Genomic DNA, 26,157 nt, shown 5'->3' with positions numbered 1-26,157 from the left:
CACAAACATCTGCTTCTCTAAGGGAAGTAAATGTTCTCTCCATGTTCACAAGATGTGTGAGATGGATCTGATGTCTTCTTTCTCTAGGTGAGATTCTTTTCCATGATTGTCTTTTATTACAAAAGATATTAAAACACTTCAGTCTTGCATAATCTCGGATTACAGTAATTTCTGGCCCTCTTGATACAGGCATCTGGTTTCTTTCCAGTCAATCCAAATACTACTGCCAAACTCATCTTCCTCTCCTGCACATTATTCATACTTCTGTTTTTTTCAAATCACTTCATTGGCTGCGTTTTGCATTACTACACCAAAATATTTTTGTTACTTCATAATTCTGCATGTTTTCTTTTTTCTACCTCCACCTAATCTTCACTTTTCTTACATAGCTCTGTTACTCACTACACCATGTATTTTTAACCTTCAGTGTTGAGCACCTTCCCCTCTTTACATAATTCTGCAAGTTTTTTTCTTTTTTTTTTTGTTTTGTTTTTCAGATACGTAGCTGAAGCCTATCTTTTCTAAGTCTTTTCAATCATTTCAGTTCTGTGTATGCACACATAATTGAATTTTTGGAAATGAATGTAAGATTTAGTTTATATTATTTAAGCATTCTTCTGACCATATGTATTACAAGTTTCAAAAGGCAGAAAACATTTTTGTAAGCTAATCTGACCTTCTGCAGTAAATAGGGCATTTGGTTTCAGTCAGTTGTTTTTGATATTAAATTACTTAAATATAAACTTCAGAAATGGTCAGAATATTACACCTTTGGTTTGTACTACTCCATATTCAAAGGTAAGATTACTCTTGCCTTCCCCTTCTTCCATCTCATCTTCATTTCCTTAGTTGCTTCCGTACCAAATCATATGTAATACAGAGCAGAGATTTAGTCATTCAGTTTAATTATCTGAGTGACCTTACAAATGTAAATAAAAGTGGGATGGGATAAAATGTTAAATACTTTAGATATCTTGTAGAAAGATATCCTAAATCCTGTGTAGATGGTATTCTTGGAAAAGAGTCAGAAACTGGAAATTTGTTCCTCTTCAGGTGTTCAACTAGTGCAAAATTTAGACTACAGACATGTTATGGAGCACTGATCTGATGGTTTCCAGAGCAATATCATCTCTTAGGACAGTGAGATTGACTTCAGGCAATTGTAGATATCAAGGTTACTTTTTCATATGTAAAAAATCTCAGCCCAGGAAGATTATAGCAGAAACTGCACAATATTTATGAAGAATTATTCCCAGAGATAAAATTCATATTTTTTATGAGCATAAAGCACAGAAATGATCTTGATGCTCATTAGCAGAAGTGCTTCTCTTTCTCCTTGAGACAGAGTGGAACTGTGGAGAGTTGCCTGCAATAGTTTGTCTTCCTTCTCACTTTAGGATCAGAAAACTTTTAAAGGTTCAGTGCTCTCGAGGACATAAAACTTGCTGGTTTTCTTGGGAAACCTTGAATCCCATGTTTCCTAGCTATAGTCTTTGAGACTAAATCTGGTCTGCATACTGCAGAAGGTGGTAAAATAGAGATTTAGCCAGTTTCCTGGGATTAGGTCATTCAGAGCCTGCTCTGAACTTGGTGACTTGAGGCTGATTGCTCTTCTTCATAAGCCTCTGAGAGGATAGCTTACTAAGCAGGCATCCTACAGACTAACTGCAAAAGGAAGCTGTGTCACAAGAGACTAGGCATATTTCTGTCCAAAATACAAAATCCATATAGCCACACCTAGCATTTAAAGACACTGCTTTTTTTCCTCTACCTGTGATGGTACCCTGGATTGAAAGAACATATGTTTTACAGTGCATAAGACTGTGGTGCACATCCTAAACATAAGATGCAATTGTGTTCTGGCATGCTTTAGAGAAGATGCGACACTTCTTTTCAACACTTGTCCATCTTCTCCTACTGAAATGCCGCTTAGATCTCAGCTCATGCATTTGCACATCTAGCACAATTATTTCACATGACAGAGCACCTTTCTATGAGTCGGTAGTATTGACTTTGACTGAAGGGATTCTAAATTAAGTTTGAGCTTTTCTACCTCCCTGATTTTTAAATAGATGCATGCTAAAACAATTTGTAGGTTAAATTATCATTGCTATAATATATTGGCTACTAATGGCTGGTGAGACATAATAAAAAGCTCGGTGGTTGCTGAGGCACTCGCTATTCACAGCTCTTTTTTCAATATGCTTGGAATAAATTTCTGTTAAATGCTTCGCTCCCAGTTAAAAAAATATGCTTGAGGAAAATGAGGATTGACTTAAGGAACATATCATGCCATCCAGTTAGAGACATGGAATATTTTTCACATAGGTAAATGATGATCGGTATAGCTATGAGCTATTTTGGAAAGAATGTCTCTCACTTGTCCAAGGTAGACTGCAAGTTTTCATGTTTTTTAGCTATGGAAACTTGAAATTAGAATTAGTAATTGTAAAACCTACCAAAACATTCTGGTGATGCTTACTTTTCTCAGTCTTGCAGGATATAGAGGAGGGGCTGAACAGTTTCTTTATCATTAAATACAATGACAGTGTGTGGTCACAAATGGCTTCTTAAATATCCTTCCTGAAGTTCTAGGGTTTTGTCTAATTCTCATAGCTCTCTATTGAAGTAGATCTTGTAATACATGTAATAAAATTGAATAATTTTTATGCTGCGGAATAATATCTCTGTTGTGAAGATTCCAGTATGTTGTTCCATACATAGTTGAGATTACAGTGGAAAGGCAACGTACATAGCATGCTGAATTAATTGCAGAACAACTGTAGAACAGCCATAAAAAAAATTGTCTGTTCATAAGGTCCAATCCTGTGGTATGTGAGGTACTTCTTTTAAGCTTGAGAAGTGCTCAGCACCTCAGGTAGTGTGGCACATACAGAGACATTGGGGTTGTAATTCAGAAAGGTGGAAATCTGAAGAATGCTTTAGTGATCTTTCTGGCCTACATGTATGAAGAAGAACATTTCTCCCCCTTTAATAAGCAGTGTCAAATGAAATCTAGGTATAATTGAGTTACAGATTTTGTGTATAATAAAGGATTTTCTTCATAATTCATATGAATTACCTACATTTAGTTCTAAAGAGGTTAGTATAAGAGGAAGTGCTCTGAAAAAATCTGAATCAGATCCTATGTTCATTTTTACTAAATCTCAATATTCACATATAAATCTTTTGTCAGACTGCAAATACTTGTATTGTCTAATTGGAGAAGAAACAGATCCTTGTACTGCATCAAACAGCTAATATCCAACATATAACAGATTTAGTTGGACATTATCACCCATATTCTGGGGCCACATCTGGAATACTGTGTTTTATACCAGTTTTGGGCTCTTCAGTACAAGCGAGATATTGACAAAGTGGATAGAGTCTAGCAAAGGGCCTGAAGGAACTGCAGCACCTCTCTGTGTGAGACTGAGAGAGTTGGATAAGAAGAGCCTCAGGGAGGATTTTAGCAATGTCTATAAATACCTGACAGGAGGATGTAAGAAGATTAATCTGGGCTCTTTTCAGTGGCCCAGTAGGGAATAAATTCTCAATTCTCTATTTCTCTGGCCTAACCTTCAGTTTGACTCTTTTTCTCACAAGTAATTTGTGTTGCAGGTAAACAAGATACTTCAATGCTTTAAAAACATCAGGTATTTGGGGAGGGTATGGTCTGTCTCATAAATGATCAAACAGTACATAAATTGTGAAGTACATTTAATCTTTTGGAAATAATTTTAGAATTCCTATTCCCAACATTTTTTGACGTTTCTGAAAGGCCATTTCTGTTTGCATTTTAACAGTCAATGTGAAAGCTGTCAGTGGTGAATGCAAGATTTCCATCTGCTCATTATAGCTTAAGCAGCAGCTGAAAAGAACAGATGTGCTGCCCCAGGCTTTATACTAATTTTCCTATCCAATTACATCTCCCATATTAGAGAACACATCTATAGACCCATACAGATATATTTATATAAAGTAGTAAGTGCAAGCATCTTGTTTTTTAACCTCCTAAATGCACTTAGTTATCATTAGGATCTGGTAAAAGATGTAATACCTTTTCCAAAAACTCACTGCATTTTCTTTAAATCACTCCAGTCTAACTCATAAGGCAGCAAGGCATGTACTTAAAGTAAAGGAACAACCTTGTTGATCTAAGCTGGAATTCTCATAAATTTAAATACCTTAATAAATTAGTCTTTATCAAAGTATTTTTAAATATAATCAGACCCCGATTCATAAATATAGTGGGAAGAACTTGAAGCACACTGATGTAAAATTATCAGCCAAGGATCCCTTTGTATCTTTATTGCTTATAGTACAAACCCTCACGTGTTTTTAGAAAATGGGAGAAATTAGTATCTGGGCAAATATTAAAGTTCATTTTCAAGAAAAGATAAAGCTTTTAAAAACAAAACTTATTTTATGTGCTATCTTGCAAAAATTCACCTTAAAATACACACAGGGAATGCAAATTCATTTTGTTCAAATGAATTCAGACGATTTTATTTCTCAAATACAGCTTTCATTTTAAAACATAAATTTGAGAATTTGCTCAGAGAAACATCTCATGTCCAGATTTAGGAATCCAGGCTTCTCAGAACGTATGATTCCACTGTTCACTGTAATTGTTAATTTGTACAGTATCACACAATTGTAGGGGTTGGAAGGGACTTCTAGACATCATCTAGTCCAGCCCCCCTGCCAGAGCAGCTCCCTAGCCCAGGTTGCACAGGTAGGCGTCCAGGCGGGTCTGGAACGTCTCCAGAGAAGGAGACTCCACCACCTCTCTGTGCAGCTGTGCCACTGCTCCGTCACTGCATTGGGAAGAAGTTCCCACACACATTTGTGCAGAACTTCCTATGCTTCAGTTTGTGGTCATTTCCCCTTTCATTATATGGAGGGCTTCCAATGTGATATTCCCATGTTATTGTTGAGTACCAGCACTTAAGCGCTACTGTACTTACTGTTTTCTTGATGCTTTTGGCAAGAATTTAGAACATTAAAAATCTTCTATTTGAAAAGTGTGTTGGAATGCACCTGTGCAGGGAGGAGCCTACAACTGAGGCTTTGATGATTTTCTTGGTAAATTAACATTCTGTGACAATCTGAACCAGTCAGTAGTAATCATAGTAATAATCGTTTAACAAATGCTTAAAAATTGCATCCTGATGTGACCAAGAAACAACTGTTTGAACTCAGACACAAATGGTTTAAGCTGGATAGGATGTCTTATCACATGCAACGTGATGTGTTCTATATGCTTTTTCTTTTTTTTATATAACCTTTCAGGTTTAGTGTGAAGCCGCTCAATTAATACTTCTCACTACATTTTGAAAGCTTGAAGAGCATATGAAAGATCACTCCAAGTTTTGAAAGGGCAAGGTGTGACTCGCACCTTTAGTTGCAGATAAGGACTCATAAGGGATAAAGCTGCTCATTCTTTCCAGAAGAGATGGGTTTTTCTCTTGTTTCTTTGTTTTTCTGATTTAGTCTGCCCAGTCACTTGACTGCTCCATCTGCTAAGTATCCTTCCTTCCCTTTGTGGAGGTCACGCTGCCAAGTCTCTAAAAAAGAACTTCAGTGACTGAAAAGAAAAAGAATAACCTCAGATCATGTCTCAAATCTGCAGTCATCTCTTTCAAATGAATATAAAACAATGTAATTCAACCTTGTTCATTGGTCAAAGGCACAGCTAGAGCGGCAAGAGCAGTAACGCTGAGAAAAGAAGTAGAATAGCTAGGAGAGGCAGAATCGCATTTCCCAGAGTTTTACTTTTGACTGAGTTTGGGTCAGGATAAGGTGACAAGTAAACCAGCGCAAATTCATGAGGAAATGTCACTCTGATTCACTGTACTGTTAACTTTGATTACATATGGAATTTATAATTATTTTTTTCGTGGAAGAAAGTTGACAGCATTTGTAATACAGTTCTGCTGTGGGTTTTTCATTTCTCCTCTGATTTAACATCAGCATTATCAAAGCCTTCATACTTCTGCAGTTGTGGAAATTTGTGTGTGGTATGTTTTCTCATGGCAATAACCTTGTCTATTAGTGCCGGTATTTGTGTATGTCAAGAACAGAATGTAAGAGTTTGGCTTGTGTCTGACTTGATGACATTTCAGAAGTGTAAATTATTTGTTTAACAAATGTAAGACTGTCTGTGTCATCCAGGCATCTTCCAGCTGAGGGGAAGTAATTTTCACAGTGAGAGGAGGCAGACTGGTGGAGTCCACAAACAGGAAATTAATTTGATCACACACAGTGCAAGATCATATGGAAGAGGGAGGTATTTTCATGCCACACAGTCTGCAGACTAGTTGGTTTTATTTACTTGGTCTTATACCCTACGTACTCGCAAGCATCAGTCTTGTGAGTCCTGGTGGTCTGCCCAGGATTACTCGTGCACAGCACTAAAGGCAAAAGGCCCTTGGCTGTGAAGCCCATGGTGCATTTCCTGGGTTCCATGTGGTTGAAGATGACAAACTTATTTTAATACAGGTCTTCCATGCCTTTAGGATCCAATAGCTACGCTGTCTTGGTTCTTTTTGCCAAAGGTCTTTCTTAGTTCCATCTCCAAACATGTTAGGCAAATACGTTTGTTTGTCTGTGTATCCTTGTTCTTCAGGCAGTTCTGACTTCCTGCTGCATCAGCATGTATGCAATGTGCTGTGATAGCATGCTGCTGTTGCTGATGTTTTCCTGTGGCCAGGGTCTTCATTACAAGGAAGCTCAGGTCTGCTGCTCTTGATGTAATCAGGAGTTGTTTCTTTCCAATTTTCCTGCATTCAGTACTGTCCTTTGTTATCAGCGTGAGCTGTTTTTTCATTTCCATTGCTGTTGCTTCTGGTGCTTTTGTGTTTATTTCCAGTCATAGCTCATTCATACCATATTACTAAAACTTTTACAAGACTCCATAAGCATGCATTGGAAAAGTCAAGGTTATGATGTAGCCCAGTTCCTAAGAGCACTGTGTGGAGAACTTTAGAACAAATATCTAATTGCAAAAAAAAAAAAAAAAAAAAAAAGAAAAAACCCAAATCAAACTGAAACAGCAACAACAAAACACTCAAACTTACAACACAGCCAACTTAGATTTGTTATTTAAAGATCTTTACATTTTTTTTAGCCTTGAAACATTTGATAGCTAATTCAGTCTACTGAAGCAGACAAAAACTACCTCAAGTTCTATAGTGAACATATTATTCTTTTAATAGGCCTATAAATGCACAAAAGTTAAACAGAGTATCTTTAAAAATGTTTTCAATTTAATGTTTCAACTAAGTCTTCGATTTAAAGAGCAAGTAGTAGTCTCAACAAAGTGTGATGCAACCAAGATTATGAAAAATTAAGTTAAAAATGAGATAATCTTTTTCTTGTAGTAATTGGTTATGCTTCTATACTGCAAAAGCTTTCAGTTGATTTCCCTTTTTGCACAAGAAGCCCCTTATGTAAGATGTGTCTCAATATGGACTGAAAATCTGATTTTGTTTGTCTCCTTACAAGCAACAGAGACACTCTCCACTTAACAGACTTCCCTGTGGAAAGCTAAGATGCTGACAGTTATTTAGAAAAAGTTCTATAGAAAATCTTCTGTGAAAAATGCTGTCTCCAATTTGCTGTTCCAAATCAGGACCAAGACTGAAAATTATCTGCTATTTAAAGATATCTCTCCTGGGAAGGTATTTTCATTGCAGCAATATCAGGAGCTGAGTGCACCTTGAAGAGTTTTCTGTCCTGCACATCTGTAGCACATCAGGTTTTTACATGAGTGTTTCTTGTCTCCATAACTTTTTTTTCTATGGAACAGACAGGTAGCAATTAGTGCAGAAATCTCCATCCACCTCTGCCAAATTTAGCTGAAGTTAACCAGAAGTCTCAAATTGTATTATGAGTAGGGATGGATGAATGATGAAACAAAGTTTAAAACTTTGGGGAAAGAAGATATACAGGTCAGAGGAGTTGCTGGGAGGAACAGTGGGAAGACATCCCTTCCTGAAAGCTTTGGCACACAGCAGTGACTGTTGTACTTTAAGTCTGTTTTGAGCAGTGAGATGTATGGAAATGAGCAAACTTAGAGCACTTGAAGTAGGAAGGAATAAGATTTTTTCCATATTGTCTTGGTGCACTATAAATGGGCCTGGCTGGCAGAGGGGCTGACTGACGCACAAGGAAAAGGAGAGACCGCCAGTGTTGCTACCATTTTGTTTCAGCCCCTTCTTGGGAATGGGTGTCAGCGGCCAATTCTGATGGCTTTTAAGGCTCTTTCAGTTCCAGACCCCATTAACAAGAAAATAGTCATATAGGATTCTGGATACTCTGAAAAGCCTGAAAAACCACGACTTGCCCCTTTAGGATGGTTTCCAAAACAATAGCTGGCAATAAGAACAAATGATCTAAATATATTTCCAGAAAAAAATTATTTGCTGCAGAAGGAAGCGTGGATTTTACTGATCATATGGTTTGAATTCAAAATCATGCCCAAACTTTTAATGCTCCCATTAGATTCTTGAGGATTTTCCCTATTCAGGGTTGCCAAAATACTAGTATTCTGTACTTGGTATGGTTAAGGAGCTGTGGACATCCTTCTCCAGACCTTTACATAAAGACATTATCCAGAGAATTATTTTGAGAGATTAACTTTGTTGTTATAGATAGTTGGATATGAATTTATTTATAAATAGGGCAAAATAAACTAAGGTTGTTAGCTAAAATATGTTGTAAATAGGGAGTAGCGTTAAAGAGTTTTCTGACAACCACACATTATTCTAGGGAACTGTCTCTTTTTAATCTATTGTCCAGTATTTGCCTCTAACAATCAGTGACAAATCTGAAGTTACATACTTACCATCACTCGTCAGTGTTTTCTGTCCATAAAAGAAAAAGGAAAGCTGTCCAGTTCTGTCCAGTTGGACTGTGATTTGGACTGCCTATGTGACTCAAGCGACAAAGTTCTAAGCACACAAAATGATGTGGGTGAAGGAACAGGATTTGTGAGGGAGAGCAGTTGTCTGAATTATCACTTTCTAGGGATGACTGATGTATTTTTAATCAGCTGCTACAATGACAGAGTCCAAACAGATGAAAGTGAAATTTGTAGCTAAAAGCTACTAGTGTGCTAGAATCCAGTAGTCCTAGCCAGATTACTAGAAACCAAGCCACTGCTAACAGAGAAATATTTTTCAGAGTAAGAAAATAGTTATGAATTTTGGAAGGTGTTGCACTGAGTATCAGTGTATTTCTGATATTCATTTATTTTCTGAGTGTTGCTAGACTGGACCTAGATTCATCATTTCTTGAAGTTATAACGGTTGATAGTCACTGATTCTTTCTTTGGTAATTTGTATCACCTTTCAATCTGAATATGCATGATAATTATGTGCTTCCCTACTTCTTCAGTTATCCCCTATGTATAGTTGGGACAGGCATAGTGGTAGATACAGAAATGTTTCTACTTCAGGCAAGTGAGAAAGTGTGATATATTAGATGTGATTCAGACTTACAGTACTGTAGAATCGTTGTATAGGATGTTTGCTTGCTCCCATGACTACATTTTTACTGACACATTCAAATTAGAAAAATTTCAGTTTATACTTTGAATGGTATGTCTTAAAGTTTCAAATACGGAGATGAAATTCCCCTAAAGCATGTGATGATTGAGTTTAGCTACTTAGACAAGCAATACACATTAACAACTTTATTTCATGCTATGGCATTATGTAGTCCACTGCTTTTAAAATATAGGGACATATCTCTTTAAACTTTTTCTGTCTTGTGACAGATTGAGGAACTTTGCCTCACAACCTTCTTGTTGTACCTGGAGTTCCTGGCAGACAACTGCAGGCCTTTTCCCTTTAACTTGTCCTATGTAATAGTCAGCCACAATCACTCAATACTGTTCTTTAATCTGATTTGTTTGTAGTGAATCACAGTTACTTCTTTATGAGCCTTCCTCAGTCACTGTGTGTCATCTGAGGAACCTCAATTAAGTGCTTTATCTGTGTAAAGAACTGTTGAACAGATGTTAGGATTGTCAGGAAGATACTGTCAATGGTTTGGGTCTTAACAAAAGCCCAGTTCTTGACTAAATGGGGCAGCGAAAACCATGTACCCATGCCCTGAGTATAGGGGAAAGGAGGGAAAGGTAAAAAGTAGGGAGATGGGCCTAAAAACCAAACAGAGGCAATGAGCAAAGAGGGAAAACTAATTCGCTAAATGTGATAGTAGATGCATTGAATAAAAATGACATATATCATTTTCTTCTGCTGTAACATCAAAATTAGAGAGGCCCAGGATTAGATTGCCATTCATTAGGCTTTTTCTCCTCCTATTTTAATTAATCTGACAAGTATCTCAGAGAATTAGTATGGGTAGTGTGCTCAAGTATAGAGTGAATGTTTTCTACTGAGAGACTCTAATTTAAATCTGAGATGGTTTTGATATGTGATATAAAGGCAACAAGTAAGAAAATAGAGAAAAATCAAATGCAGATGAGAAAATGGAATGTTATATGTGGTAAAGAGCCTTTGGCATAACAGCATCAGAAAAGCAACCAAGTTCTGGTGTTTGAGAGTGTTAGTCTCATTAGTTTCAATTATTATCCAACTGTTAGCTCCTGGATCCTTATGGAATCACAGCAGTTCATGTCAGATACTGAATAGTATTAGAGATTCAAGCTAATTTTTGAAAAGTAGCTGTAGTTTATTTTCTTATTTGAACTCAGCTGTGGTTTACAATACTCAATTACTGACTAGCCAATTCCTCTTTTAAAAGGTTGCCTGTCATTATGCTGCTGAAGAAGTCCAGGTTTTTCCATAAAAGCTGAAAATACATTTATTTTCAGCAGGGATTACCATTCTTGCCAGTGGAATCTCAGTAGTTCTGGTTAATTGTAGTGTGGCTGTAAATATGTGATTTCCATGGAAATTAGTTTAGTTACAGGAGTAACTAAACTACAGCTGCCAAACGTATGTATAGTTTAAAGAAAACTCAATTACCATTAGAGAAGAGTATTTAAAGTGAATTGCTCAGTATATGTACGTATTGCTTTTCTGGATGAAGCAGGAACAAAACTGTACTGCAGTACTCTTCAAAAGTTTGCGTCAGAAAGTCTCTTACTCTGCACGAATTGCCATTAGGATTACAAAAGTATAAAACACTTTTTAAAGAACTTCTAATAGTATTCCAGGATGAGATAAAGTTGATGTGATATTTCCAAACCTCTAGGGGCAGTTTAAGTACTGACCCTCAATTTTAAACTTTTCAAGTTTCACTTCTTTTTTCCCCCCCCACCTACATATCCCAGTTACATTTCTGTTTTGCTGTTGTGGTTTTTTGTTTGTTTGTTTTTTGTTTTTTGTTTTTTTCTGCTGCTGATGTGCTCTGCTGCAAATGCATATGGTATTTTCCAAATATGATATATTTCTTTAGTGTATATAGATGATTTCCACATACCATAGAAAATGTCATTTTGAATTATTTCATTAGCTAGAAGGACAACAAAGCATTGAAAGGGGTGATAGCTTTGCTTCCGAGTGCACTATTTAAGAATGGTTTTGAATTCATATAATACAATCAGTTCTGACAAAACAGTCAAACAGTAGATGTAACATTCAGATAACATTTTTTTCTGTATATTCACAAAGATTTTGTATGTTTTAGCCAAGTGTAACTATTCAAACTCTCAACTGTTGCTCTCCTTCCTTAACGTGTTGTCATATGTTTAACATTTGTCTAGATTAACTACATTGCTACTAGAAGTTTCCTTTATAATAGGAATGGGCTAGTGTGGCACTGTCAGTGATGTTGAGCTTCTGATCCGTAAAATAACATTAAAATAAAATCCACATTCTGAATGTGTTACTTCCTTACTGCCCTCCCTATGGGGCCAATCTTTTTGCTCATTAGCTGATTGCTCTATGAAGACTGCTGCTGAGACATCTGCAGAGAGAAAGCATTTTCCCCAATCATATTTTTAACGTAGAACTGTGTAAAGAATATTAGCACTCTAATATTGCCTTCTAGATAATTTGTATAAGTATAAAGATGCAGAATATAACAGAAATGTATTAGCAGATGTTATCATATTATATCATCATCATCTCATACTTGTATGCAAAATCTAATAGCAAGTATTAATAGCTTTATAATACAGAATTAAATATTTTTCATAACATAATGCACTTTAAATTTTGTCTTTTCAGTTATGGCATGAACTGTCTCATTCAATTTGAGGATTTTGCTAACGTTAATGCATTCCGCCTGCTACATAAGTACCGTAACAAGTATTGCACTTTCAATGATGACATTCAAGGTAACAAACTCTTTCTTCTGTCCTAATGCTTACATGTCAGAGAAATACTTTTCCCTATGCTACTTGAGGATATTAGTATGGGGTCACATTTAGCCTTGGGTTTCCTTAGCATGGCTTTCTGGTGAGCTGTCTTTGACCTTAACCTTTCCTCTCTCATTTAATTCCCTTCTCATGCTTTATTTAGATGTTCACTCTTAAGGTTTTTTTAGTAACTCAGTGTGTGCTTAGCTTTCTCATATAAATGATTTACTTCAGATCTTTGGGCAAATGTCAAGTTTCAAGCTTGGACTGCACTTCCCTCAGGTTTTTATTTTGTCACTCCAGTTACAGCTACCATTTCCCTATGCAACAGAGCTTTCTTGATAAATGTCAACACTTATTTCAGTTCTTACACAGACAGCTCAGTTAAGTGTCCTTCCGATTTGTGTTGCAGTCTCGGGGCTGCATTCAATTTTAGAAGGAAATTATCCCCCTGACTCTGCTTTCTGAGTCATTTGTAGCAGCTGACAAAAGGAAAAGCTCAAGGATGAGAATAAAGATCTCCAATGAGAAAAGTCAGCAGCAGAAGTCAGTGCTCTGCTGTGACTCCTGGGGTTTTGCCAGGGTCAGTGAGCAAGGGGTTTGCCTCATTGGTCAGCCTGACATGCCTTGCAAACTTTTCCTCCCAAGAAGGGAGACAAGATCCTCTGTGGGATGTCTAACTTCTTGTCAGGAATACAGCACTGGAAAATGACTCCTCCAGACTTTTAAGTGCATAGTCTCCTTGCCAAGAGTCTGAAGAACTGGGGATAGGCACCCAGGGAAGGAGGACCTGTGCACTCAGATGCCTCTTGCCTCTTCATGATTTTGGGTGTTCTCAGCAATGGTGAGATAAAAACTGGGAACTGAACTGTCTTAATTTCTCCTTTTAGGGACACCAAGCCAAGCATTAAATGCTTGAGTTTTTGAAATCATTTTGTGTCACTCACAGGACCTAGATCCCATTTCAGGTACTCATCAGCTCCTTAGACGTGAAACCACAGAGTCTTAAATTTATCCAGTTTCTGCAATTTAATTTGTCTTTGTGGGTTTTTTAGTATTTCCCTAGGTATATATATATATATTACTTTGGGGTGATCTCCAGCCATAATACTTACATATCTTTCAGAAGATGACAGAAGACGTAGTTAGCCTGCCTTAGCTCTTTGTCATTTGTCCTCATATCTCCACAGAAAACCTTCAGTGTGTTTTTTTGTAGGTTGTCATCTTCCCCTGTAATATGGAATTGGAATAATAGCCTAAATACAGACCCAGGGATCTCTTCTTCCTTTTCCTTTTCCTCTTTCTCTTCTAAGTGTGTAACACCTTAGGATATCTCACCTGTCCACACTGCTGCAGTTGACGGTGCTAACCTCTCTAGCAGTCCTCAGAGGTTTTCCATTTCTAAACAGTATAATTTTTCCAGGCTACTTCAAAGAGCAGCCTTTGCATATTTTCTACCCCTACAGCAGTGAACCTGACTAGCAGCACCAGGTCAACAAAAGCAAGCAAACACATTGCTACACATGATTCACCATCATCTTCTGAAGACAGTGTTTCCATGACATCTTAAACATAGTTTTTCTTTGTTTGGATATTTGACAAGTCAGATCTACCTTAAGGATAGAAATAAATTACTATTTTTTAATGTTTCATCAAAAGAGTTGCACCTTTTTTCCACAAACAGAGGATATCCAGACAATGGACTCCAATATATCTCAGTAATGCAGCGATAAACTTTAAAATATCCCAAATCTTAAAAAAAAAAAAAAACCTCAGCAATGATCCTGACTCTTTCCAGATCCTAAAAAAAAATAAAGAAAATACAACATTAGCAAAAAGTAACTTGTACTCATGCAGTTGACTTCTATGAGCTTGGAGCCATCCTTGGGGTGCCAGCACCACGCTAACTAATGCCACTGCAGAGTGGAAAAACACTGATATATAAAATTACTAAATATTGGCAATTAAAACGATAGCTACAGACACTATCAAGAATTTCTGGAAATGGCTCTGTCTCCATTCTGTGCTATAATAGGAGCCACATCCTTTAATTTGAAGATGTTTTATAACTTTTTCTATATCCCATTCCTATACTGAAGACATTAGGAGCAAGAGCAGCATGGCTTCTGAACTTCTACAAATTTATATTAGAGAGAATAATGAAATTAGCCCTGTTTTATTATCCTAGAGCATTTTGGGATTTTGGTGATTGATGAACACTTGGTCTTTGATCATTTGTTCATATTGATATTTTCAGATAATTATTTATGATAAATTTACAAACAAACAAGCAAAACATTTACTTCTTCATTTCCTTGGATCATTGTTTGTTCTTATTCTGACCACAGATCAGCTTGCCTCATGTTTTTTCTCTGAAACACAGAGTATGATTTTTGGAAAGGAGAATCAGTGAAAGGTCTGAGTTTAAAACTAATGCCATTATCTACATGGCTCTCTGTAACTATTAGAGATCATTCTCTAATGGATGGCAAGCTGGACATGAGCTAGCAATGTGCCCTCACACCCCAGAGGGTGCTGATGAGGCCTCACCTGGAGTAGATGAGTGGAGTCCTCAGTACAGGAGAGACATGGATCTGTTGGTGCATGTCTGGAGGAGGGCCACACAGATGATTCAAGGGATGGAACACCTCTCCTACAAGGACAGGCTGAGAAAGCTGGGGCTGTTCAGTCTGGAGAAGAAAAGGTTCTGAAGAGACCTGAGAGTGGCCTTTCAATAGCTAAGGAAGAGCTAGAGGAAAGCAAGGGATAGACTCTATCAGAGTCTGTTGTTTTAGAATCATATAATAGTTTGGGTTGGAAATCCAGCTGGGATGCAATCTGGTTTCAAATCCCCTGCTATAGGCAGGGACACCTGCTAGACCAGTTTGCTCAAAGCCCCATCCAGCCTGGCCTTGAATGCTTTCAGGGAGGGGGTATCGACAACCTCACTGGGTAACCTGTTCCAGTGTCTCACAACCACCCTCAGAATTTCTTCCTAACATCTTGTCTACCCTACCAGCCTAAAACCATTTCTCCTTGTCCTGTTACTATATACATGCCCTTATAAAATGTCCCCCCTTGATAGAACAAGGAGAAATGGTTCCAAGCTTAAAGACTGTAGATTTAGATTAGATATGAGTAAAAAGTCTTTCACAGTGAGGGTGGTGAGGCACTGGATCAGGCTGCCCAGGGAGGTGGTGAATGCTCCATCCTGGGGACTCTGAAGGCAAGGCTGGATCAGGCTCTGGACAACCTGATCTAGCTGTGGAGTCCCAGTTTATTGCAGGGAGTTAGACTAGATGACATTTAAGGGTCCCTTCCAACTCAAAAGATTCTATGATTATACAATTCTTCTACATTAGCTTGTTTTTGATAATAATTTTATATATGGGAGAAATATTTGTATTTTCATGTCAAGCTTTACAAAGCTTTTAAATGCCTTGTTGAAACTAGGTTCATAAATACAGATGTCTGCAATGTATTTAGGAAAGAGATCGTAAGGATAGAGTGGACTTTTCTTTAAGATATGGGTGTTCTTTTTTTCTCTACTGAATTTCTGCCCTGCACCAATGCTACAAACGAATCAGGGCTTCTGACCCAAAGAAAGCTGCTTATCAGAGTAGAAGGTGATCACCACTTGGTGAGCCTCCTTGGAAGCATTTGGATTCACTGTTCAGAAAGCTGAAAATCCCCTTAGAGAAACCATCCTGTTCTGTTCCCTGCCACAAGGTTGTTGAAGAAATCTGTTAATGCTGGTTAAAAAGATACAGGTCGAGAATTAGCAGTGTCTGAAATCTTCAGTCCTTTGCTTAGCACCTGAGCAGGTGGCATGCTGTGTATAAACTCAGGAGCTGCCTTGGTGCCTGCAGTAGTGCCCCTGCTGCTGTGGCAGCCTAGATGCTGCGTGCCTGAGTCCTGGGTGCCTCTGCAATGTGGAGCCCCTCATAAAGCCTCTCTCAATGTTCATCACACAGTGATTGTTTTTAGTCACTGCTGACGTGGATGAATTTCTCTAGGTTGCCAATTATTTCAGCCAACTGTTGTCATTTTCCCCTCCTTTGTACTTTAGAATTGCCTCGATGGGAAATGACAACCTTTTGCAGCATAAGCCAATCTATGTAAAATGTTTCTATGTGCATATTATTCTGTAAGTTTTTATTTCATCTTTCTAGCACTATTTTACTGTGCCGCTATGGGCACAGAACCTGTACTTTATGCCAACAAAAATAATTTCAATGCAGTGTAATTTCTCCATGTAAATAACTTCAGTATTCATCATGATCTTAGATGTCATTTGTTTTTAACAGCTGTGTGCTGTTTAATTGAATCAAAACTTTATTAAAGACAACAAAACTAAAGTAAAAATGTAGAGTATATAGAGTTTAATATTATTATTTCATCTTGTGCATTTTGATTTAAAGTATATGATAATTTTTCAGCAGACCACTTGAATAACTGGGGAAATTTGACCTGAAAGTTATGACCAATTCAACATTTAGTCAGTGCAGTTCTCAGAAATCTGAGTCCTCTGTGAAAAATATTCTTTTTAAAATGTAATTCTTTTTAATGCTAACATAGAAAATGATGCATTTCGTATCTGGAAATTCCAGTTCTTGAAAGCAAAGAGAAAAAAGGTTTTGTTTTTGTTGTGATGGGTGTAGGGAGTCAAATTCATTCTCTCCTGAGAATTTGGGAAATGTGAAATTAGGATATTTATAGTAACTCAAATATTTATGTCCTATCCCAAATTCAGATATTAAGTGTAAACTGCACAAACCTCTCTCTTAACATGGAGTAAAATGTGCTTACAGGTGGAACAGATGTTAGAATGTATTAAATTTAATAGCAATGATAATAATAGCGACCCTATCAAGGCATATACCATAGGGCTGCGTGAAGTGTTTTTTTCCTCTGCTGTATGCATGCTGTCACCTGTCTTTGCCAGTAAATTTACACTGAAATCAATATGTTTTCAAATATGTCCCCCAGAGTAATTTTTGTATACCTTTCCAAGTGTATGTACAAGAATGTGCATATTCAAGTATTCTCCTCTTTCATTTTTAACTCATTAAGGGTGAAAAAATCTTGCCTCCAGGCAGCCTGCTCCAGGTGGCTCTGCTTGGGCAAGGGCTTGGCGTTCCATCAGTCCCTTAAAGCCTCAGCCAACAGCAACTCTGTGCTTTATCCCTTCTCAAAGATATCATATTTGCTATTTTAAAAAGGCTCCACTCCTCCTTCCCTGCAGATTCCCATCTTCCTTGCGCTGCCTGTGCTGCAGTGTGGAGCAGGGATAGGATTTCAATGGGATGTGAACTACCTGCAGGCTTTATCACACTGCTAAATGAGATTATACCTTTTAGATAGGACATTTACACTCACTTCTTTTTTTTCCCCCAGTAAGAGTAAAAGAGGACAATGCACTTTTTCCAGCACTCTATGTCATTTGGAAGAACAACACTGTTAACATATGATTTCTATTATGTCGTGTTATGAGAAATACAAGTTTGGGTTTTCCCTCTTCCTAATATTTTAGCCCAGAATGAATACTTAAGATTTTAGGATGTTATGCAAAGCTTCCTCTCCTTTTGTTTGCTTTGTTTGCTAGCATTTAAAGATGAGAAAGTAATGACCTGATTGCCTTTTTTTTTTTTAATTTAAAGATTGTATAAGAGCTACATAAAGTTCCATAAATCATTTATTGTTCATTTAAATTAAACTGCATCCAGTAAAAATTAAGTTCCCAACACTTTGTGGAGGGGCTTTTTCCCTCTTTTTTTTTTCTAATTGTTACATCTACTGAAAGAAGACTGCACTATAAAGCATTTTCAATGTGCCAGGCCTGAAGGCCATGGTCTCTAGGATCTCCTATGACATATTTATACTCAATCATACTGTTTGCAGTACCAAGCAAGACTGGAGCATCTTGGATAGAATACAAAAAGCTTGTTAAAGAATAGTGCAATTCCAAATTTCACATCTAAATTCACATTCCTTTACATTCTTATTATTTACATTAAAAATACCTTTCATTTTTAATCTTGCTGTGGCAAGTGCATAGAAAATTCAGGATAAAAAAGATCCATTTTCAAAACAGTATCAGTGTACATTTTATTCTGCACGTGGCAGATTTAATCTATGCTCTGTGGGAGAGGGAAGGAAAGCCATTTCTCTCTTTCACGTGTGATGAGAGCAGAAAAAGCACAGAGACTCTTTCTGTACCGTAACATCCTCCATAACCAGTTAGGCCCTGGCAGTTTGATGTGAACTGCATTTTGATTCTTTCCAAAAACCTGATGTGGTGTTCAGGGTGAAATGGAAGATGGGAGTAGTTCCGGTCGGACAGATCTGCCTTTCACACAGCCGGCTGCTCCCCTTGCTTGAGGAATGAATGAGGGAAGCTGCTGACAACAAGTGATGACAGCTGTTGCCAGCAGCAAACGGTGATAGAGCTCAATGCTCTAATAAATAGGGTCATTATGCTTTCTAGTGTCAAATGGATGAATATAAACAAGAGTCATTTTAAAATACCGTTTTCAGGGCACCTCTGCTGTAAAAACTGTGATTCGTGAGAAATGCAAAAGCATTTATATGTTGCTATCCTAAACTTCTCTCTGAATCATCCCCAGAATGAACACACAGTTAGCAAAAGCTCACATAACATGCAAAATTTTATAGGGTCTCTTTCAACTCAAGTGATTATATGATTCATTTTCTGTATCTTCTCTTTTTTTCCTTAGAACACAAGATGGTATTATAGTCGAGAGTGTAAAAATATTCCAACTGGTCATATATAATCACAGTTCATTTTTTCCAGCTAAAAAAAAATCAGCAATTCATCAGCCAGGAAGATAAGCAGGATCCCAGCATTCCCATTCATGATAAATTAGCATTATTATATTCTTTCTGCATCACTAGCAAGCAGCCTGGAGAGAAGATTTCCTGGCTCTCCAAGAGCTCCACTGCTGTCAGGGAGCTGCTGTGCTGTAATTTCTGGCCATCTCCTGCATGATAGAAGGGACTGCAGGAGCTGGGAACAGGGCCTTCTTTTTCAGGAAGGCAGATCGATGGCTTTAGGAGTCAGCTATGTTATGTCAGCTTCCTCCTCCTCTCCTGCAAACACAGCTGTGTAACATAAAATAGAAGAAAGCACTTGGCATCCAAAGAGAGGATGGGATTTTATTGAAGGTTATGAGGATTGTTTGGTAGAGTACCAAGGGAAACTGAGAAGGAGGTCTGACTTCTCTGGTTTGCCATTGTTGGTTTTTGCCAACTTGGCACTTTCCAGAGGAAGATTTAAATTTGTCTGGGAAAGAAACAAGCTAACTCTTGGACAGTGCAGGGTGGAAGTGTCTCAGCCTAACACTTGGTGTTCCTGAAGTTATGCCTCAGAGGAACCATTTTTTTTTATAAAAAAAAAAATGCAGGAGAAGAGAGTAAATGATCTCAGCTCTGAGCAAGTAATAAAAATGACTAAAAATGACAAAATTGTATGGTCTAAACATTAAGTGGGCTAAGAACAAGATGTCCTGTATTCCTGATGATTGAAGGGAAACATCATAATTAAAAGCACACAACAAATTATTTTTTCTTAGTCCTATAGACATGCTTCTTAACTGTTCAGATGGGCTTACTTCTAAAAGTGATTAAGGAACTTCCTATCTTTAAAATATTTCCATGATTTTTACCAAGGGTTGCATTCTTTTGTTTAAGTTTTATGAAAACTAGATGTTTCTATTCAGAAACCACTGATTCAAACCAAGCTTTCAGTACCAAATGATGCCTTTTGAAGACAGGTTTACACACTCCGAGGTTTTCTACTACTGCAATTCTTTTAACTTCTTTGCTACCTGTATTTGAGACTTAGAAGTTTGTGTGCCTACAATATGAAAACCCATTTTGACCATTTCCTTGAGCTTAACACAGAGGTTACAGCTTTAAACTTGTCTTTGCTTTTGAGAAAATGAACTTGTGAATAGCAAAAGTTCATCATGCAGGGTATGTGCATGCTGAGGGGAAATAGCCAATGTGTGGTTGGCCAGGTGCTTATGGAGGGTTCAAGTTCCTCTGAAGGAAAAATCAGTAGTAATGTGAACTATCCCCTCAAAGAAATTATTACAGAAGTTTTCAGATGCAGAGGGAGGGTTGGTGCTTCAAATAAGCTGATCTTATCCTGTTATGGTTTTATGATTTTTGTTGTATTATTGATATTCCACATCATAACATCATGTGGTGTATTGGGAGTTAAATAGCAACCCCACAACAGACAGATCTTCTGACGGGCCAGGTAAAACAGGTAACTGCTTGGAAGGCAGCTATGCTCACCACTATACCATCAACTCAGAGTACTAACCACTATACGATCATGGTATATCATATATATCATATATATATATATATATATATATATCCATAACACATCCTTTCAGCTCCCTTGGTTTCTCTGCAAACATTTGCAATTTGCTTTTCTACTCTGACAACATCAACGTGAGAAGTAAAGGATTAATATTATGTAGTAGTATAGCTGTTATAGGTTCACCAGCTCTCAACAGCTTCGAAGAGCTATTATCTACAGTAGGTTTGGTACAGATATCTGTTTCAGGAGTGAGTCCATTCTTAATTTTCAGCATCTGGAAACATTCAAGATGCTTCTTTCTGGGCTATCCAGTTTTTTCTTCCTGAAGAAGATTGTAACTAGAATATTATATGGTGTTTTGATTGCACCACTCATTATGCCCATTCAGTAGAATTGCTCAATTGATTGATCTGATTTTATTTAGTGTTACAATGAAGATATTCCCATCTACATCTTATTTTCATAAAATCAAAGTACAGAAAACTGCAGTTCCAAGGAATATTTTCTTACTGGACCATGTATCATTATAGAAACTGAAAGGGACTATGAAGTTGTATGAAATGTATGCCTAATGCTTTGTAGTTCTTTGTGAACTAATAAAAGACAATCATTTATTTCTTCAGGAACTGCATCTGTGGCTGTTGCAGGTCTTCTTGCAGCTCTGCGTATCACTAAGAACAGGTTATCAGATCACACAGTGTTATTCCAGGGAGCTGGAGAGGTAGGTGTTTTTAGACAGCAGTTTTACTTTGAAAATGTTTCTTAATATTTATTCAAGTTCTAATACATTCAGGTAGAATTATCACTGAAGCCTGATAAAAGTCACTGCTTAATTCAAATATAACTTACAAAAAATGTTCTCTGATCATATAGTCAGGCCTTATATTTTTTCAGAAGAAATTTTGAGATCTGTTCTCCTTTTAAACATGAGGTTTTAGCTCTTCGGCTGTAAATTACTGAACTGTTCTCAATAGAAGCTAAAAAAACCCAACCAACCAAAAAAAAAACAAAAACAACCCAAAACAACCAACAGTTGGAAAGACAAAGAAATAGACAGCCAAAGAGATACAAAGTAAAATATATTTACCAGTGTATGTTATTTAGTAAGAAGCTTTACATTTTTCCTACCATAACATCTAGTTCTTCAGTATTCCTCATGTGAAGATCATCAATTCTGAAGATTTTTTGAACACTTATTTTTGAAACTAGTTGTTCAGCATACATTCCCAAGCTACTGACATACAAGTCAAGGCTGTGCTTATCTACAGTGTGGCTGTCACCTGGTATATGGAGTAAGTCTATGGTACCATGAAAACTTGTGAAAAATTATTGTTTGTGATCACAAATCCCCTTTGTAGGTGCAATAGACTACCTCACCTTTGTGTAGTCCAGATATATTTAATGTGATTCAATATTCGGTTCTATTGAGATAGATCAGGTCTGTAGTTTTCAGAATGCATGGTGTATGTCAATGCCTTTTTCCATCAAGACCGACAGTTTCTAAAGGTCTTTCTCCTGACTTTGCTCCACATCCAGCAGACAGACGAATTCACAGTCTAATGTTTTAAGGTTTTCTTGTTAGTACTCTCAATGTGCCTGTGCTGCAAAGAGGTTATGGTAGATATCCTCTCAGCCGTGTGAGCTCATTCCTAATAAAACTACATATTTTTTAACTGTTAGGTAGAAAAAAAGGAACCTCTCTCAATTGATTCCCAGTGAAACTGAAAAATAAAGAACAAGAATCAGAATCAACACCATTAATATATATGAGTTATCAATCAGAAATACTTAGTGTCTGTTGGCTCATTTTGTTGCCCACTTTTGAGTGTACTCCTATATTTGATCTGTTGGCTGAAAGTAAAATCCATTCAGAATGATATGTTTCAGCAAAATATTGATAAGTGGTTTTTGGGTTTTTTTGCCCCCGCATTCACTGGGAGCACAGCCAAGTCTAAAGTTACAATACACATGAACAGTAGGTTAAAGGAGATTACCTTCTTGATGGACATTTTGAAGAAAGATAAGGAACAAAAATCCTTTTAGGACTGCATTTTACTTTCAGGTTTCCTTCGGTTTAAATTACAAAGAAAAAACAACCCTTCATGAACAAAAGAAGAAAAGGAAAAAAAAAACTTAAAAGAGGAAAGAATATTTATTATATTTTGATATGTTTATATGAAATAAGTGTTAGTTTTAACATTTATATTAGAGTTTATTTATTATGCTATCCACACTTCAATTGCCATCTTAAGATGTATCTATACTTTTCAAAATGGTTTCTAATTACTGAGTATTAGTGACCATTAATTACTGTTTTATTGTTAAATAAAATGATGTGACATTTAAAACAATGGCTAGAAGAAAGAAGTCAGTAGGGGATTTCTTTCATTTCCAGTCTCGTAATTCTTTTCTTTTTCCTACAGGCTGCACTGGGGATAGCAAACCTTATTGTTATGGCTATGGAAAAAGAAGGGATGTCTGAAGGTGCAGCTGTCAAAAGGATATGGATGGTTGACTCGAAGGGATTGATCGTGAAGGTAATATGATTTTCTTATTCCTTTAAATGTCGTGATTGTTAATTGCAGTCTGTAGATGAAGGCAGGAACAAATTTTTTGTAACAGAAATTTCGGTAGTTTTTCCCTCTTGATAGAGCAAGCAGTTTTTCTTTTCTAAAGTGTATTAAATGAATAACAGCTCCCATTTTACTTCAAGGGAAGGGTGATTATGCCTGGAGATCCTGCACTGCTTCTGTTAGGGATGAGAATTTCTCATCAGTTCATTAAGAAAATGGTGTAAGGTAATAAAGAGTTCAACTTGTGGGATTAACATTTCCCATGTTAACACAACTATTATTTGTTAGCATAGACTTGTATAAAGATGTTTGTACATGTGCTATTAGAAAAACATTCAAAGATTTTTTTAAAAAGAAAGAAAATATTTTCAAAGAGAATATTTCCCTGGTGCTGCAAACATGTCATCCTTCTTTGAGAATGGAGATATATTGCTTTGAATAGCTTCTTTGCACAGCTATAGAGCTCTTACTGCAGATGTTGTAGTCTGCAGTGCTATCAACACTGGTCAGGATTTGAAATTGCTGAGAGACTTCATCAGTCACCCTTACTTCATCCCTTCTGTGTGCCAAAATAAGGAAACATATGTATTCCATGTGCCAGAATAAAGAAACTGGGTATTTTTTAAAAGGTGGTTATGTATTTAATGGTTTGTGAGCTACTTAAAAGAAATGCATGAAAGGGCTCACTGGCTCTGCTTTTTCACCTTACTTTTTGGTAAGCATTGTTTGTGGCCAACTTTGCTGGCACTGCACTTTTGTGGTGTTCTTTAGTTCTCTAAGATTTAGGATATTTTGAAATTCACATGCATTTACATGAGAAGCATGAATTTAGCACTCTGTATGTGAATTAGTTTATTAACAGTATCATGGCACCTTTCATTCATCTTACTACAGAAAAAATAGTATGATCGTAGACATTGAAACAAGAGAACACTGTAGAAGTCATCTTGGAAATTCTTTGCTAGACAGCATAATAATTGCCTGATTAGGTTCAGTAGAAAGCTGTAACTTGCTACAGTTTAAGACACAGACGTTTTTCTGTTTGTTTAGAGTTTTTTAAAGAAAAGCTTTTAATGCTTTTGGTTTTCACCTAATATGTGTAATGCGTTTTGGGTCCAGAGACAGATAAGTGATGGCCTGTGCATCTGCTGCAGCTTATGAAACTTAGAGGTTGCCTAAGACAAATGATGCTTTGCTCAATTTTCTCCCCTCTAGAGACTGGGAATATAATTACAAAAAAAACAAAAAAACAAAAACAAAAAAAAAACAACCCAAAAAACCTAATTATAACTGGTGCTATTACAGAAGTGAACTGTCATGGGCAGAAATATCAGAGCTTCACAGCCCCGAAGCAGTAAACCTGGCCTTGTTGCATAGCTGTGCTGCTGAGGTTGTTAAGCAGCCTTTCTTTTCTCCTGCTTCTCTTACACCTCTCACTTCTGCTGCTAATTTGCTCGTCAGCTGAGAAGCCAGGTTGTTGTTCTTGGTACTCACAACTCATTCCTTTCACAGTTTCTAATTTTTTAGTGCTTCAGAGATCGTATACTTTCCTCAACGCCTTCTAGCTTCAGTGCTCTCAAGCAGCGCCAAAACCAATCACGCTCTTACACAGTTTGTAAGTTCCTTTCTTCTGCCTGATCTTTCTGGTGGGGCTTTACTTGGGTTTTGTCCAAACGGCAGACAACTGAATTTCATGTCCTGCCTGAAGTATATTTGTGAACTGTTCATGATAGCCAGACATAACAGTTGTCTGAGATAGTTTAGGGCTGACCACTACTTGACTTGCTGGGGAATTTGGGACCAGATGTTGATACAAGCAGCAGAAGCCAACAGTGCACATTTTATGACCATGCTGGTTGTTCTGTAAGACCTGTGGGCAGTGCCCACTAAGTCTGGCAAAGTCGGAGGGGCTTGAGAAGGGGTGGCCACTTTCAACTGTGGTGCATTTAGTTGCAGCGACAGCCGGAACTAGAAGTTGGTGACACTGCAGTGCCAAGCCTGTGCTGAGTGTGAGGAAACTTGTCCTTGGTCAAGAGCTCTGCAAATCCTGCCTTGTCTTTCTTCTGTAGCTAGACATCCTAAACAAAACAGAACAAAACAAACAAACAAACAAAAAATCTTAGGCCTCTTTAAGCTGGTGACTTACCTGCCAGTAAGTCATATTTACAGTAAGTAAATAATTCAGTTCTTCCTGGTACCGTTTTTCTGGTCTGAGAAGGAATGTCATGTTTTATGTACACTTAGGAAATTACTCTGGCCTTAGCTGATTGAAGAAAAGTGTTGTGAGAGTCAAGAGACTTTCCAAACTCTTAGAAATGAGATAAGAGAACAAGAACATTCTTGAGAAAGCTGAAGAATAGGAAAGATTCTATTCCCAGAAACCTTTTTATTATTGCTAACAGAAGATTTATCAAACCACTGAGTAGCTCACCCATTAAACAACTTTTGCTTAACCTGAACTGCCTCTTTTTTCTTACTTCTATCAAAAGTCTATCAAGGAGATCAGTACAGTGAGAGTCCCTTAAGATTTCTCTTATCAAAAACTGCCTGATCAAAAGTAGTATCCTGGACACCCAGAGACCCTTTCAGTCCCAGAAATATTCTGATCTCTTGCTTTAACAGCATGAATAACAACAGAATCTCTAAAGACTCGGCAATTATTTTGTCCAAGTAAATTATTTTTTACATCTTTTTTTTTCTATTCTGTCCTTCGATCGTTGATTTTTGCAATGTGTGGTTATAGATTTAATCATTGTTTCTCCTTTCATCTGCTTTGAACAGCACTTCAACCACTGTAAACCAAAGAAAAATAACCTTGGGACTTTTGTTGACCTGAGTATGAACATCTTCCATCTTTTCTCCCTCCCCAAAAGCTGCCACGAAGTCACTTATTA

The 26,157-nt window shown here is 37.2% G+C and overlaps 1 protein-coding gene across 1 annotated transcript in view; it reads left to right on the top strand.

The window, feature by feature from the left end:
* Nucleotides 1–26,157, top strand: part of ME1 (malic enzyme 1) — a 157,437-nt gene that overhangs the window by 110,150 nt on the left and 21,130 nt on the right. Inside the window, exons 7-9 of the mRNA XM_065730953.1 lie at nucleotides 12,207–12,316; nucleotides 21,314–21,411; nucleotides 23,114–23,227. Of these exons, the coding sequence (XP_065587025.1) occupies nucleotides 12,207–12,316; nucleotides 21,314–21,411; nucleotides 23,114–23,227 (322 nt within the window). The remainder of the gene's footprint in view (nucleotides 1–12,206; nucleotides 12,317–21,313; nucleotides 21,412–23,113; nucleotides 23,228–26,157) is intronic.

Source organism: Cyrtonyx montezumae, unplaced genomic scaffold, assembly GCF_038088225.1.
Source record: "Cyrtonyx montezumae isolate F1298 unplaced genomic scaffold, pur_monq_1.0 scaffold_13, whole genome shotgun sequence".
NCBI lineage: Eukaryota > Metazoa > Chordata > Aves > Galliformes > Odontophoridae > Cyrtonyx > Cyrtonyx montezumae.
The sequence above is the reverse complement of the archived record's forward strand: the minus strand, read 5'-3'. Positions and strand labels throughout refer to the sequence as shown.